The following is a 16,117-nucleotide window of genomic DNA, read 5'->3' on the forward strand; positions in this document are numbered from 1 at the left end:
TCACCATTTCCCTCAAATATTGTTCACAAACCAGTCGAAATCTGTGATAGTGAGCACTTCTCCTTTGCTGAGATAATCCATCCCACCTCACAGGTGTGCCATACCAAGATGCTGATTAGACACCATGATTAGTGCACAGGTGTGCTTTAGACTGTCCACAATAAAAGGCCACTCTGAAAGGTGCAGTTTTGTTTTATTGGGGGGGATACCAGTCAGTATCTGGTGTGACCACCATTTGCCTCATGCAGTGCAACACATCTCCTTCGCATCATCCGTGAAGAGAACATCTCTCCAACGTGCCAAACGCCAGCGAATGTGAGCATTTGCCCACTCAAGTTGGTTACGACGACGAACTGGAGTCAGGTCGAGACCCCGATGAGGACGACGAGCATGCAGATGAGCTTCCCTGAGACGGTTTCTGACAGTTTGTGCAGAAATTCTTTGGTTATGCAAACCAATTGTTTCAGCAGCTGTCCGAGTGGCTGGTCTCAGACGATCTTGGAGGTGAACATGCTGGATGTGGAGGTCCTGGGCTGGTGTGGTTACACGTGGTCTGCGGTTGTGAGGCTGGTTGGATGTACTGCCAAATTCTCTGAAACGACTTTGGAGACGGCTTATGGTAGAGACATGAACATTCAATACATGAGCAACAGCTCTGGTTGACATTCCTGCTGTCAGCATGCCAATTGCACACTCCCTCAAATGTTGCGACATCTGTGGCATTGTGCTGTGTGATAAAACTGCACCTTTCAGAGTGGCCTTTTATTGTGGGCAGTCTAAGGCACACCTGTGCACTAATCATGGTGTCTAATCAGCATCTTGATATGGCACACCTGTGAGGTGGGATGGATTATCTCAGCAAAGGAGAAGTGCTCACTATCACAGATTTAGACTGGTTTGTGAACAATATTTGAGAGAAATGGTGATATTGTGTATGTGGAAAACGTTTTAGATCTTTGAGTTCATCTCATACAAAATAGGAGCAAAACCAAAAGTGTTGCGTTTATATTTTTGTTGAGTACATATATACACACACACACACATATATATATATATACATATATATATATATATATATATATATATATATATACACACACACACACACATATACACACACACATATACATATATATATACACACACATACGAGGTCTATTAGATAATAAACCGACCCTTTTATTTTTTTTAACTATATGGATTTGAATGACGTGCGATTACACCAATCATGCTTGAACCCTCGTGCGCATGCGTGAGTTTTTTCACGCGTGTCAGTGACGTCCTTTCCCTGTGGGCAGGCCTTGAGTGAGATGTGGTCCCGCCCTCTCGGCTGAATTCCTTTGTTTCACACGCTGCTCGAGACGGAGCGCGTTGCTTTATCAAAATTTTTTCTGGACCTGTGAGGAATATCCGAGTGGACACTATTCGAGAAATTAAGCTGTTTTCGGTGAAAAGTTTAACGGCTGATGAGAGATTATGGGGTGTTTCTGTCGGTGTAAGGACTTCCCACGGAGCAGGACGTCGCGCAGCTCTTCCAGGCACCGTCGACGGCCTGTTTCGAGCTGAAAACATCCTAATTTAAGGCTTAATTCACCCAGGACGTCGTGAGAGAACAGAGAAGATTCAGAAGAGGCCGGCATGAGGACTTTATGCGGACATTCCACTGTTTAAGGACGTTTTTTAATGAAAGATGTGTGCGCAAATTCGCCGAGTCGTTTCCGTGACGACTCGGCGAATCTGTGTGCGCCGTGACAGGAAAAACACCTCCGTGTTGAAAACCATTTGTAAAATTCAGGCGGCTTTTGATGGCTTTCAACAAGTGAGTAACTGAGAAATTGTTTAACAGCTTGGGCATGTTCCAACTTGTCCGTTAAGGTTTCCAACAGAGGTGTTTTTCCTGTCGCGACCCCCCGCGGTCGGGTCCGGCCCGACATGCGACTCTGCCCACACGTTCTTTCATTACAAAATGTCCGTTAACAATGGAATGTCCGAATAAACTCCTCATGCCGACTTCTTCTGAAAGTTCTCTGACGACTTACTGGGTCAACAGAGCCTGAAATGTGGAAGTTTTCAACTTGAAACGGTGAGACGCTGCCGCCTCGAAGCGCAGATCGCCGTCAGGCGCCGTGGGCCGTCCTTAAAGCGACACTACCAGACCAAAGTCTCTCATCAGCCGTTAAAATTTTTACCGAAAACCAGCTGAATTTATCGAATGGTGTCCACTCAGTTGTGCCTTACAGTTTTGAAAAAATTTTTCTCAAACAAAGCAGCAGTCTCTGAGCCATTCCTAAACAATGAAAAAAATCGACGAGAGGGTGGGCGACTCCTCACTCAAAGACTGCCCACAGGCGAATGACGTAACCGACAGGCATGAAAAACCTCTCGCATGCCCACGAGGGTTCAAGCATGTCTGATGTAATCACACGTGATTCAAATCCATATGGTTTTTGAAAAAAATAATAAGGTCGGATACTTTTCTAATAGACCTCGTATATATACACACATACACACATATATATATATATACATACATACACACATATATATATATATACATACATACACACATATATATATATATACATACATACACACATATATATATATATACATACATACACACATACACACACACATACATATGGTGAATGAGGGTGAGGCAGCTTATTAGATAATTAATAGCTAGTAGGCTAAGCTATAATTGTACCTCTAAAGCATTTCTTCAAAATAGCTGTTCTAAATATGCCCTACATTTACATAAGTGCTGGGTCACCACTAACTGTGATCTTGTCTTTTCAAGTCACTGTCCTTGGCTGACCCTCAGTCACTCCATTGTGGTAGGTCCAAATCAGATCAAAACATTTATTTTATACATAAACACACACACACACACACACACACACACACACACACACACGGAACTCACTGGCCTGACAACAAGACTGGTGAATGTAGGTGTAATCAATAAAGCTAAAACGATAGTTTAATCTCAATCATTCCATTTTTATTTCAGAGTCAGTGAAAAGTTATTTGTGAGAGTCAGTACATGCTAGTAATAAGCCGTGAAACATGATGAAGTTGGCAAGTCAGAATGACCTTTTAGGACAGAGTTTAATGACTCAGCCAGCCATCTGCAGAAAGAGAAACTGAGCACAAAGGACGGTGATGCAGCACAATCCAACTCATTCTGTATCACAGCAGTGATGTCTGCTGCAGTGTGGCACATTCCATCCTCACACAACAGTCCTGAGGCTACGACAATGTGTCTTCTTAGAAAAATACGGGAGAACAGCAACAAAGTCAGGACAACAATGCAGAGAGCTGTCCGTTTGACAAGATAAAGATCCTTTCACAGATTTATTCCTGTAGCTTATTTTTTATGTCCTTAGAAATTTACAAGAAGTAGGCCTACTTTATGAAATTTACCCTCATGGTCTCATGCTTACATAAGAATATAACCACCACTTCAGCTACATGATGCCAGAATAAAAAACAGGGGTTTCACTACAGCTATGAAATTTGGCACAGCATCTAAACAGAGGGGAAAATGCTGAGACATGTTTTTCTGTTATTTCTGGTCTGATTTGCTCACTTTGTCACTGTGGGTGGTGCTCAGCAGCTTCACCACATGAGCGTGTGTCCGCACAGAGACATTGAACTGGGTAATGTAAAAACAAAACAAACAAACAAACAAACACAAATTAATAATGGTTGTCATCAAAGAACTGCATGATTCCAGCTGGGTGAGGGAAAGAGGGAGGAGAAGGAAGGAAGAAAGAAACATTTTTGAAGAGAATGTCCAAATAGACATGGTTTCAAAACTACACTTCACAACTTTGGTGTGTAAATGTTTTAGGTTTAAGTGGAGTTAGAGAGGACAAACACTTATAAATAAGCCATTATGTCCACTTTGTTTATTTAAGTGAATTCTTTTTTTTCTTTGTTTTTAAAGCAGTCAGAGCCCATTTGACTCATTTTAGTTGTGTGGTTTTATTTTTTTGGTTTTGGATAATTCAACTTTTTTAAAAGTATTACTTGTACACATTACTTGTACAAGTCTAAATCAGAAAAAAGTAAAATGACAGCATGGAAAAAGTAAAAAACTACACAACACACTTTTATCACTGTTGATGTTGCTATTTCTTCTCACATCACTGAAGACATTTTGTCTTCGAAGATTCCAACTGATTAAGTGTTTCAGGTGTTTTTGTCCTATTCTTCAGACAAATGCCCTAAGGTGTGCAACAGTACGGGGCCGTCACTGCATTTTTACATACATACATCTTCAACCGCTTATCCGGGATCGGGTCGCGGGTGGCAACAGCTCTAGTAGGGGACCGCAAACTTCCCTTTCCCGTGCCACATTAGCCAGCTCTGACTGGGGAATCCAGAGGCATTCCTAGGCCAGTGTGGCCATATAAACTCCTTCACTTGAGTCAAGACCTCATTCCCTACCCAGAGTAGACAATCCTGTTGGCAACCATGGCCTCATCCCAGCCGCTTCACACTTGACTGCAAACTGATCCAGTGAGTGCTGGAGGTCACAGCCCAATGAAGCCAACAGGACCACATCATCTGCAAAAAGCAGTGATGAGACCATGAGCCCACCAAATTGAAGACTCTCCATGAATATCACAAACAGGATTGGTGACAAGGAGCAGCCCTGGCGGAGGACAACCTGCACTGGAAAGGAGTCCGACTTACTGCCAACAACTCAAACACAGCACTGGCTTTGTGAGTACAGAGATTGGATGGCCCTGAGAAAGGAACCCCCCTACTCCATAGTCCTTTATTGAGAGAGTAACATCAACTGAAAACAGGGCGGCATTTCTGGGCCAATCGTGCTGAACTACTGAATGAACCTTTTATGTTTTCAACATTTTTTTTTATTAGTTAACCACATACAGCAACACATCCAGGTACAGGTGCTTTCAAAATCAATATAAAAATAGTTAAGCTATCAAATTTACAATTTAGGATGATTTATTTAATTGATTTAAAACCCGATTTACGTGCATTTTTTCTGATTTTTTTTTATCCATTTGCAATCAGCATGCGCACTGTAAAAACTATTAAAATAGGAAAGATGACGAAAGCAGAAAGAGTGAAAGCAAAAAAGTGTCAAATCACAGCCTTTTGCTGTGTCTGATTTAACAGGTGCACGTCAGGCTGCAGGACTGAGTCTGAGCATGGTTTGGAAAAATAAACGGTCGGACGTTTAATCACGGAAATGACTCCGGTCCAATATGCGAGAGATTTTTAATGGAAGTACATTGGGATAGGATGGGACATTTTATCCGATGTGAGCAAAAAATCCGTTACACAAAATCCATTATAGACGGTGTTTATTACATGGACAATACAAAAACTTTGGGACTTTTTTGTCTAGTAACTGCGAATATCTGGTTTATACGATGACGGTTTAGGTGAGTTTTACTGTACATGGGACTGAACACTACATTTACCTCTCAAAACTTCCCACCCAGATGACTTCATTTTCCCAAATTTTTCTTCTGTTCAGATCTGAAGGGAATCTGTACATCTTGAACCACTTGTGTCTATTTGTGCCTCCAAATGCACAATAACCTGGTATTTTCAGCAATTAAATAAATAAAATAGCTGGATTTACATGAAGCTAGATTAAAAGCGAATGCTATTTTGTCCCCAAAATGGCACCAGAAGTTACCTTTTTTTTCAGCTCATCATGTCGGTACTCTTTGAATAAAGGGACTCCACACAGTCTCGCAGCACCTCCCAGAGTATCTCCCATGGTACCTGATCATATGCCTTTTCCAAGTCCACAAAACACATGTAGACTGGATGGGCATACTCCCAGGCCCCCTCCAGGATCCTTGTGAGAGTGAAGAGCTGTTCAGTTGTTCCATGGCCAGGACGGAACCTGCATTTTTCCTCTTCAACCTTTTTAAATATGGGGACCACCACCCCAGTTTTTCACTCCTTTGGCACTGTCCCAGACCTCCATGTAATGTTGAAGAGACGTTTCATCCAACACAGTTTCTCGACACCCAGAGCCTTCAGCACTTCTGGATGGATTTCATCAACCCCCACCGCTTTGCCACTGCAGAGTTGTTTGATTAATTCAGTGACTTCCACCAGGGAAACTGATGATGATCCCCCATCAGCTTCCAGCTCTGCCTCTACAACAGAGGGTACTCCAATTTCGTGTAGGAGTTCCTCAAAGTGCTCCCTACAGCGCCCAATTACTTCCTCAGTTGAGGTCAACAGAGACCCATCCTTACTGTACACAGCTTGGATGACTCCCTGTCATCTTATCCTGAGGTGCCACACGGTCCTCCAGAAGCAACTTGATGCCGACCCAAAGTCGTTGCATTTTTTTTGTTTCAAAATTCTCCAAAGTATCTTCACCCAAAGTGATCAAATGGATTAATGGGATTATTAACCAACGGATGATAAAGGTAAAGCCTCTTAGATCATTCTGAAGTCAGTTTTAAGCAGAAACGAGGCAGTTTAAGCAGAAACTCGACAAAATTCTATGACGCTTTGAAATGGCCGACGCACAGTGAACGCATCAGCTAGCAGCTCGTCTTGCCTTGGCGCTCTGCCCTCTTTTATGATGAAATAATGCTGAATTTATGTGGAAATGATTTTTGTACAAAAGCTTCAGATATCTGTTACTGAGATACTCGGAGATGATGACGAGTGCAGTTTGAAGCAGAAACGAGATGTTAATCCGTGAATCGCGTCATCGGGGGGAGGGGGGTGGATTTTTAGGGGGACGTTTGGTCAGCGACACCGGTATACAGTATTACGTATTGGTGCCCACCACTAATAAGGATTTGTGGGCTGCATTGGTGACTTCCAAATGTGTGTTCCAATACCAAGCTCTTTGAACTCAAAACAATTTCAATGCACACCTCACAGCCTTAAAAAAATATTTGCAAAACAGATTTTTTTTTTTTTTTTTAAACACAGATCTGATCATTTTTACTTTCACAAAGCTTCCTAATGCATCTAAAAATACTTGTTATTTTGCATTTTTATTTACAGACTGTTAAATGTGTGTGAAAGGACAACCTGATACCTATGGATCAGGTCACATTCGCACGTGGAGTTCTGAGATTCTTCACAGCCTCCAGGCCCACAAATATACTATGCTGCATTTAAGCGCTGATGGAAAACTGGGATATATGAATTTTCTGCAGACTGATGTGCATTTTCATAGCATAAATATTTTCTAAATAAATTTATCACCACTCGATGAGAACACATACATTTTTTCCAGTTAAATTCTACAGATAACCTATAAAAGTATGCTGTAAATCAGAATAATTCTAAGTTAATTGAGGGGTGAAACATTAATCTCTTCAGAAACATCCCATTTTAAATATAAATGTGAATCCATTTTGAAGTCTTCAAGTTAATTCAAATATGTTCAGCTGATCTGATACTACATGATGACGTGATGCCACGATACAAATGTGCACAGTGATCCTGATCCTGTATTCTGATACCATGTGGTCATAATCACTTGTACCACAACGGACAGAGGAGTGCCCACAAACATGGATTAAGCTTTCACTCACATGGTTCCTTAAGGTAAAGTAGTAATATCACATTGCATAAATATTGTATTGCTAGACTAATACATTTGAGCGGTGCATTAAAATATACCTAAGTACCAAAAATAAAGTACCACTACACAAACTAACCTATTTTAGAACATTTACAGTCTGGCCCTGAATTAAGTGGATAGTCACAACACATCAGCATATGCTGGTGCAACACATTGTTGCATCCACCATACTTTGAAACCGCCTTGAGTCCTAGATGGTGACAATTCCAGCAGAGGTCTGGTCCATCCCCACTAGGGTTATGACAAATCTCAAATTTATTAGCCTGGGGTTATAAATGATGAACTTTTACCTAAAACTCACAAAAATGACTTTGGTTTTGCCAGATCTTGAAAAAACCTCCTGCACCTAAGACAGTTTCATATTTCACATTAAAACACCTCGCGGCTCAAACACTCTTTATTATAACATGTCAGTTTTACATACAATACACATGAGGAATACATGAAAATGAATACATATAGCATTTGTAGTGTTTTTAATAGTGTTTCAGATTTGTGTATTAGTGTTAATAAATTTGCTGTTAAGATATTTGTCTGTTTTGCAAGTAGATGGTTCCTTTTTCCAGTGAGTAGAGAAGCATTTCACAGCTTTGGGACACTTAAGTTTGGATATTGCTGACAGCAGGTCTTCATAATCCGTCTCTGAATAGTGTTGGTTATAAAACCAGGCCCGCGACCATGCAGATCTGATTTGATGCAGGTGTTAGTTTTGGGGATGAAAATTTACAGGGTGATTCCATAATTATTCCTCAGAATTGAGTGAGTCCATATTTTTTTCCCTCTGCTTGGTCTAAAAAAGTAACCGTTAGTGACTGCCACAATTTTTTTTTCCTGATTTCTTATAGTGTTTCTTAAAGCCAGAAAGTTGCCATTTGAAATGACTTTAGTTTTGTGTCATGTCTGTGATCTGCTTTTTTCTACAAAATTAAACAACTGAATGAACATCCTCCGAGGCCGGTAATTCCATAATTTTTTGCCAGGGGTTGTATTATATCACAATACAAGTGATACTCCTCAGCCGAGACTACCTAAGTGACCGTTCATTTGACACAGTCATTCCATTGGCACCCAAGATCCTCTAGTGCCAAAGACATCCAGGTGTCACCTTATAGTCTAGGACCTAGCTTAGACATGTATGCACATCATTTATGAGAGGATAACTTGACTGTTCTAGACTAATATGACCCCAATGAACAACTTGGGATATGTGCCAAAAATCTCTATCTGGGACAAACACCCTCTGTAATCCCAAGTGTTACTTCAAATACAGCTGTATTTTCTAAACCGCAGCAGCTACAGATTTTCCAAGGTACTCAATATGTTCAGAATGACTGGTACATATTTAGAAGGGTCATAGAAAAGTGCAAAATTTCTAATTTTGATATTTCTAATTTTGCTGGACAGTGGGCTCCTCCAGATGGTCCCAGTTCATCTGCACTATCAGTTTGGGCTTACTAGGTCTGTCCTAAGTCCTCCTCCACTCTCCGATCCAACTTACTATCATACTGGTGATCATTTGACAGCTTTGCCCCTCTCTTCACCCGAGTATCCAGAACATGTGGCATTAGAGCAGATGATATGATCACAAAATCGATCACTGACCTTCGGCCTAAGGGGATCTGGTACCAAGTACACTTATGAGCATCCTTATGTTCAAACATGGTGTTCGTTATGAACAGTCCATGACTAGCACAAAAGTCCAACAACACCCACTGTGGTTTAGATCAAGGAGGCCATTCCTCCAAATCACACCTCTCCAGGTGTCTCAGTCACTGCCCACGTGCGCGTTGAAGCCCCCCACCACAACAATGGAATTCCCCACTGGAGCCCCATACTAGACTCCATTCAGGGACTCCAAGAAGGCCGAATACTACTCCGAACTGCTGTTTGGTGTAGGGAGGTGACCCTCTCATGTACGGGGTAAACTCCAGCATAGCGGTGCTCAGCTGGGTGCTTGTGAGCATCCCGACACATGCCCGGCACCTCACACCCTGGCCAACTCCAGAGAAGAATAAGGTCCAACCCCTATCAAGGAGAGTGGTTCTGGAGCCGAGGCTGCGCACGGAGGAGAAGCCCACCAGATCTAACTGATAGCAATCCCCCTCCTGCATAAGCTGCGGCTCCATAGCCCCCAAAGTGAGGTGACATTCCATACCCCCAAAGCTAGCCTCTGCTGCCTGGGCTTGGTCCGTCAAGGCCCTCGACTTTCACTGCCACCCATGGTACAGCGCACTGGCCCCCTGCAGTTCCCCCAAGTGGGTGGTGAGCTCACAGGGTGGAGATGGCAAGTCCATGTTGACTTTAAAGGTTGTGCCCGACCAGTCTCCGTGGCAAGCCCAGCCACCAGGCGCCCACTGAGGGTGCTCCGTCTAGATCATAAATTTATACTAAAGGACCATGAACTGACTGTGGGGTCTATCCGGGGAAATATCAGACCAATGTGTTGTCAGTTTTTTTGCATGCTTCGCTCGGTCTGTGCAAAAAAAACAGAGGTCTGATATCCCTGTACAGACCAAGTGAGTGAGGTTAATAGTTTGTTTATTATATGGCTATTATGTATTTAAACACAAACTTACAGTATCGCCCGAATATGAAAGCTGCTGACGGCTTGTCATCCGACCTGTTCGCTTCAACTCCATGAAGAACTTGCTAACAGATGGTCCGGTTGTTAGCTGGTAAGCTTTCAATCTGTGTGTTTTTTTGAGATGCTGTTTAGATATTTATGGAGTACGTTCATGTCCGACTTAATTTTTCTAATCATATTTTTAGCTTCCTGGTTTGTAATGAAAATCCGCGTTACAGACCGATTGTCATGGAAACTGGCCCGAATATGGGAAAATATCTGACCGGTAATCAGCCAATCAGAGCGCATGCAGCCATATAATAAAGTCTTTTATTAAAGAACCACATTATTAAAGAATCAAAATATCTAATATTTTGATTCTTAATATGAGGCCATGATGTCAAACAAATCAATCAATCAATCAATTTTTTTTTATATAGCGCCAAATCACAACAAACAGTTGCCCCAACACACTTGTTTGAATGTGAAATGAGATGACATCATAGCCTCTTATCAGGTAAAATTAGGGTAATAAGATGATTTCTGTGTAGGCTCTCAGTTGTCCAGGTGGTTTCCATAGTAGAGAAGCTTGAATCTTCGACTGGACTGGGTTGCTTGACGTGAGGACGTTTCGCTTCAAATCACAGAAGCTTCCTCAGCTAAAATTCTTGCTCTGGTAGTCTGACTTCTGTCTTGACTCTTGTAGAGAAGAATAAACCAGAAGCCAACAAAAGCTGGAGTTTTTAACCTAACCAGACCCCTCCTACCGAGAGGCCGACTGCTATAGGCTAGTGACTAAACAATAGCTCTAATTAGCACCTATTGTGCTCTAGTTAGCACTCTCCTAATGATGGGATGGAAGCCTCCCCTGATGGCTCCCTTGACGACTCTCCTGATGACGTGAATGATTCATTACCATGAACAAAAGACTGAAACTGCTTTGACCTGAGTACCCCATTGTAAACAGGGGACAAAGCGTGTCTGAGACCCGCACCCCGGTTAAGGCTGGGTTTCAACTGTTTTACAAAGAATGCTTCCTTGACACCTCTCTCAAACCATTTCTTCTCTCTGGCTAAGATTTTAAAATAAATCTTAGCCTCATATGGTGAAACTGCACTGCAATTTGCCACCAGAATTAGGACAAGGATTGCCTGCATTTTAGATGCAACTCTCAGCACACCCAGAAGAGTTCAACAGCAACAAATTAACCTTAAAATACCAAATCCTTTGTCAAACAGATTTAGCACAATCTGCAGAAAGGAAAAAAAATTATTACAGGGCTGCTCCAACATAGGTTTATCTCAGTGGATCTAATAAGTTGGCGTCTATAGAAGTGAGCTAACTATGAATTCAAATCTTTTCAGCTTATCTGTTTGACTGGTTATTTTTTGCTACGTTTACGCCACTCTCAATGAATGAACTCAACAGCCAGAGAAGGAAGCAGTATTTTCAATGTGTTCCTTTATTTCCCAGTTGACGAGATCACTCCTGCACAGGATGTGCAAATCTTGCATTTGTAGTACTTATACATGGCTTTGGTGTCATCTTCTGCCATTCATTCTATCCATTTACAGTATTCATTTTGCCCCATATTTTCCCCCAATTACAGGGTATTATGTTTGACCCCATGTTTTTAACATGTTTGGCTCACATAAGAGGGCCTCTGTTGGGATGAGCGCAGTAATGTGAGTGTGAGATGGGGTTAGATACCGTTTGACATTTTAATCATTTATTTATTAACTGCAAAACTGCTGCTAACAAGATATTTTTAAAAGAGTGCCTGTGATTAAACCACTACTTTTTAAAAATTAGATGATGGTTGACTACATTAAATAACGGCTTTTTTTATTGCTAATACAAATTTGAATGTCAAATCGAACAATATATTAACACCTTAAATCAGAAGTCTCAAACTCATTCCAGAAAGGGCCGAGGGGGTGCACACTTTCTTTGCAACCACCCAATCTACCAGGTGATTTCACTGATTAACTGATTCCATCTGCTCAAAGTGATGTTAATCAGTGAAATCACCTGGTGGAGTGGGTGGTTGCAAAGAAAGCGTGCACCCTCTCGGCCCTTTCTGGAATGAGTTTGAGACTTCTGCCTTAAATATACAAAAATAAATAAATGTACAACAAATTTACACAACAAGTCCACATAAATAAAACCCAACACCATTATAATCATTTTAAACCAAGAAAGTATTGTATTAAACACCATGTTGAAAATGAACCAGCGTGTCAATGAGAGTCCATTCGGACTATTTCCCCACATAATGCAGCTGAAGAAAATGATGACATACTGTAAATATGTCAGGTAAAATGTTTACAGCAGTGTGTGTGAATCTTAAAAGTTGTGGAAGGCAGGGTTCTCGCCAGTGCAGTTGAGCACTGGGGCCCCTTAACAACACAAAGTGGCCCTCAAAATGCAGTAAATAGTGTTTCAAAAGGTTGTAAATTTCAAATGTTTTCTTTTTTTGGGGGGGGGGATTCTCCCGGACCATCCTACAATACTTGCGCCTGCAACATTCATTATGCGGCTATGCCCCGCTAAGTGCCCCCCATGCTGTGAAAGAATCCTGGTGAGAACCCTGGAAGGGATGAACCAGTTGGTCTTCTTGACTGGCTACCTAACATTTCATTAACTGCTTTTAAGCATTCCTTCCTTATATGATCTTGATTTAATAATCTTGTCCTATGGCATCAAAAAGACATCACAGGACAAAAGCCAGAATTGTGATTCAGCTGACAAGAGTTACCCCAGTGAAGGCAGGCACTCCCCAAGTGCAACTTCTTATTATGACATTAAACATCCTTCATGGGGTGGAAATTGACACAATTTTAATTAGTAGGTACAATTATCAATTCAGCCTACTGGTCTGCTTCTTTTCAGACTCCCTAATCAATTCCTGATAAATTCTTTGAGTGGAGAAATGAAGACATACAAAGATTGTCAACATCAATACAGCAAATTCCAGGTGGAGCATTTCATGACACTATGAGTACATCTGAAATTGACATGAGCATGCAACGTGGAACAGTCAGGAAAAAAATGCCAGCATTGATAAGAGGAACTGACAATATCTAGATTGAAAAAATTGGAATAGATTCTCGATTCAGATCCCGAACCTTTCATGGATGGGGGAAAAAACCAAAACCTTCACATCTTGTTTACAACACAGCATTTCAGAGCATGATTAGATGCGCATTATTTAGAGCTCAAACAGGACATTACAAACCAGCCATAAAAAAACAGTATTAATCAAAATCATGCAAACACTTCATAATGCGTTCAACCGCGGCGGTAAACTTGTCATACATATGTAGTAGCCTAAACTAACAAGGCCAATTAAAAGTCCCTTTAATCATACTGACAAACACTGAACTGACTGACAAAAAGGTTACACCCACTCATTTAGAGCTTATAGAAGGAGAAACTTTGTTAAGCAAATGTCTATGAAAATAACAGTGGCTGGTCTGCTTAAGCTTGTTATAGTAACTCAGTATTGTGTTCATCTCCCACGCCTTCGTGACTCCTCCAACATCAGTTTGCTCAGTAAGAGCGTGTTGTGCTTTGGTTCCTCATATTCACAGTGAAGAAAAGTGCACTCCAACTCAAATTAAATCTAGATTTCTCTTAAGATTGCACTGCTGGTCTGGCGAGAAATTAAGATGGCACAAAAGCAACAGGTACAAAATGTACCACACATAACAAGCAGTACTTTATCCAATAAAATGCTCCCCCTCTTTGTGCAGTATTGTCGTTATGTAAAACTCGCACCTGAACCGCACCTGAATCAATGCGTTCATGAATTTTCAATTGGATAAAACAGTGGAAACATGATAATATCTTTTGTGGAAGTTATTTCTGGGACAACAGCAAAATAATCATTACTAACGTAACGACACCTACAAACAGAAAGGCACCCATTTCAACTCACCTCCCTCTGCTTTGTCTCTGGGCACTCAGAGTGCAGGGTGAGTGTTGCCCCCTCAATGTTACGTGGCATAGGAGTGGAGCCTGGATTTATTGTGAATTGGATCTGGTCCGGTGAAATGGTGTGGTGTACATAACCTTGTGACATGGCATCATGGTCTGACATAAAGGCCAAAGAGCCATCTTCTTCATCACCCTCCCCTTCGGTTAGGAAGGTCACACCATCTTCATCACCTCCACAGTGACCCTCCTCCTCGCCCTCCTCATCCAGCCGAATTGGGTCCCTCTCAATGAGCACCGTAGTGCGGTCGTAAACCCGGCCAGACGATGACGGCGGTGGCTCAACAATCAGATCATCTTTATCAAAGTGGATCTTGTCTTCCTCTTCTTCTTCCAGGTGATCCACCTCGACCTCGAAATACATAGGCGCCTCTGTACGAGGGCCATTCTCACTCATGGTCCCTGGTGCCTCTCCCCTCTTGGTAAGGAGACTTTCACACTCACACGGTTAATATTACAACCTGTTAAAAGTTAATAAATTTAAGTTATTTGTACATGCCTTCATTAAAGGGCTCAATCTGCATACTGGAAATGGCATTCTGAAGTCACCCATAACTCTGATTTTCTGACAGCTAGCATCAAATGCATTAATTGTTTTGAAATACAATACATTTTGATGGTTTGTCTGAATAAATTACAATTTATCACCACTAACACATCAGTAAAATGACCCTCAACAACAACAACACAAACCACAAGCGGCAACAGTGGCCTGTGTTGGAGAAAATGCAACATCTAGAACTTTCTAACAGAAGTCACGAGAAACCTAAACGTCAATCAACATGTTTAATTACACACAATTTTATGGCAATATTGCAGACTGACGTTAAAAGTAACAAATTAAAATATGTCTTCGCCAATATAAATCCAGCTGTTTACTTATGTCGTAACACTTTGTAAGAACACCGTAGCTACGCAGTGATTCGCAATTAAACTGTCAACAAAATGTCACAACTGACCGAGATCACCGTGTGATTTTTAGCTTCATCTGACGGTGATCAGTTTCATTTTATATTTAATCTTATATCACAACAGTAAACCATCAAGGCGTCAGTAAGTAGCCTCCGAGGCTAGCTAAAGCTAACTGCACAACCATATATAACACATTACAAATGAGCAATTTTTCACAATCTCAATATTAATGTAATTATTAAGGATAGCACGAGAAACAAACATTTCCCCCCTCTTCTTGGTTTTAAGTTTGTCAGATAACATCGATAAAACCTGTGTTAGCAAGCTAGCTAAACAACAGCTAGCAACTGACGATAGCCACTTTCTCGGGGAGAACTAAATTAATTTGATCAAGTTACGGCCTGTCACCCTAAAACTAAAAACAGATAAGGTATTTACCGTTTGTGGAGACTTTCAGCCCCCTGCTGCGCCTGCTTTTCCAGTTGCGTTTCACTTTCTTCCCTGTCCTATGACAAAACACATGACGTCAGCTTCTCGGTGGATTATGGGAAATCAGATACTGCAACTAAAAGTTTAAATTTTTATTTCAGTAAGCTTCGATCTTTGTAACATTATAGGACGTGTGAATTCTGTTTCAGATTTTTTTTTTAGCACTAATTTAAATAGTTAACAGTTAAAGGGGTCAAAGTGTGCAACTGTATTTGTATCTACCTTTTAAACATAACATGGTTAGGTTTCCAAGTTAACTCGCAAATTCTGAGTTCTGCAGCTGTGCATGAAGAAGATACACAACTACAAGCGAAATACGAGCCCGGAATGCCTCGTTTTAGAATTGGAGGCCACGCCCACTGAGCCAGGCACGCCCACACCGTCATTCCTACGTTGACTGAGGAAAATTATTTGCAGTTCTCTCGAGGGTGAGGTGGTGTAATGTTTTACACTAGTTTGCACGTTGGAATGCCAGTCTGTTTGGTTCCAGATTGAACCAAAGATCCCAACTGGCACGTTCAGATCTGAGCATCACACCATGT

General features: G+C 41.4%; 1 protein-coding gene across 1 annotated transcript in view; it reads right to left on the bottom strand.

Annotated features, from left to right (window-relative positions):
* The window catches only part of mtf1 (metal-regulatory transcription factor 1), a 45,715-nt gene extending 30,072 nt beyond the window's left edge, over window positions 1-15,643 (bottom strand). Inside the window, exons 1-2 of the mRNA XM_034174059.1 lie at window positions 15,525-15,643; window positions 14,119-14,635 (exon numbers count right to left, since the gene is read on the bottom strand). Coding sequence (XP_034029950.1) covers window positions 14,119-14,571 — 453 coding nt within the window. The 5' untranslated portion in view covers window positions 14,572-14,635; window positions 15,525-15,643. The remainder of the gene's footprint in view (window positions 1-14,118; window positions 14,636-15,524) is intronic.
* Window positions 15,644-16,117: the final 474 nt, after the last annotated feature.

This window comes from Thalassophryne amazonica, chromosome 7 (genome assembly GCF_902500255.1).
Source record: "Thalassophryne amazonica chromosome 7, fThaAma1.1, whole genome shotgun sequence".
Classification (NCBI taxonomy): Eukaryota; Metazoa; Chordata; class Actinopteri; order Batrachoidiformes; family Batrachoididae; genus Thalassophryne; species Thalassophryne amazonica.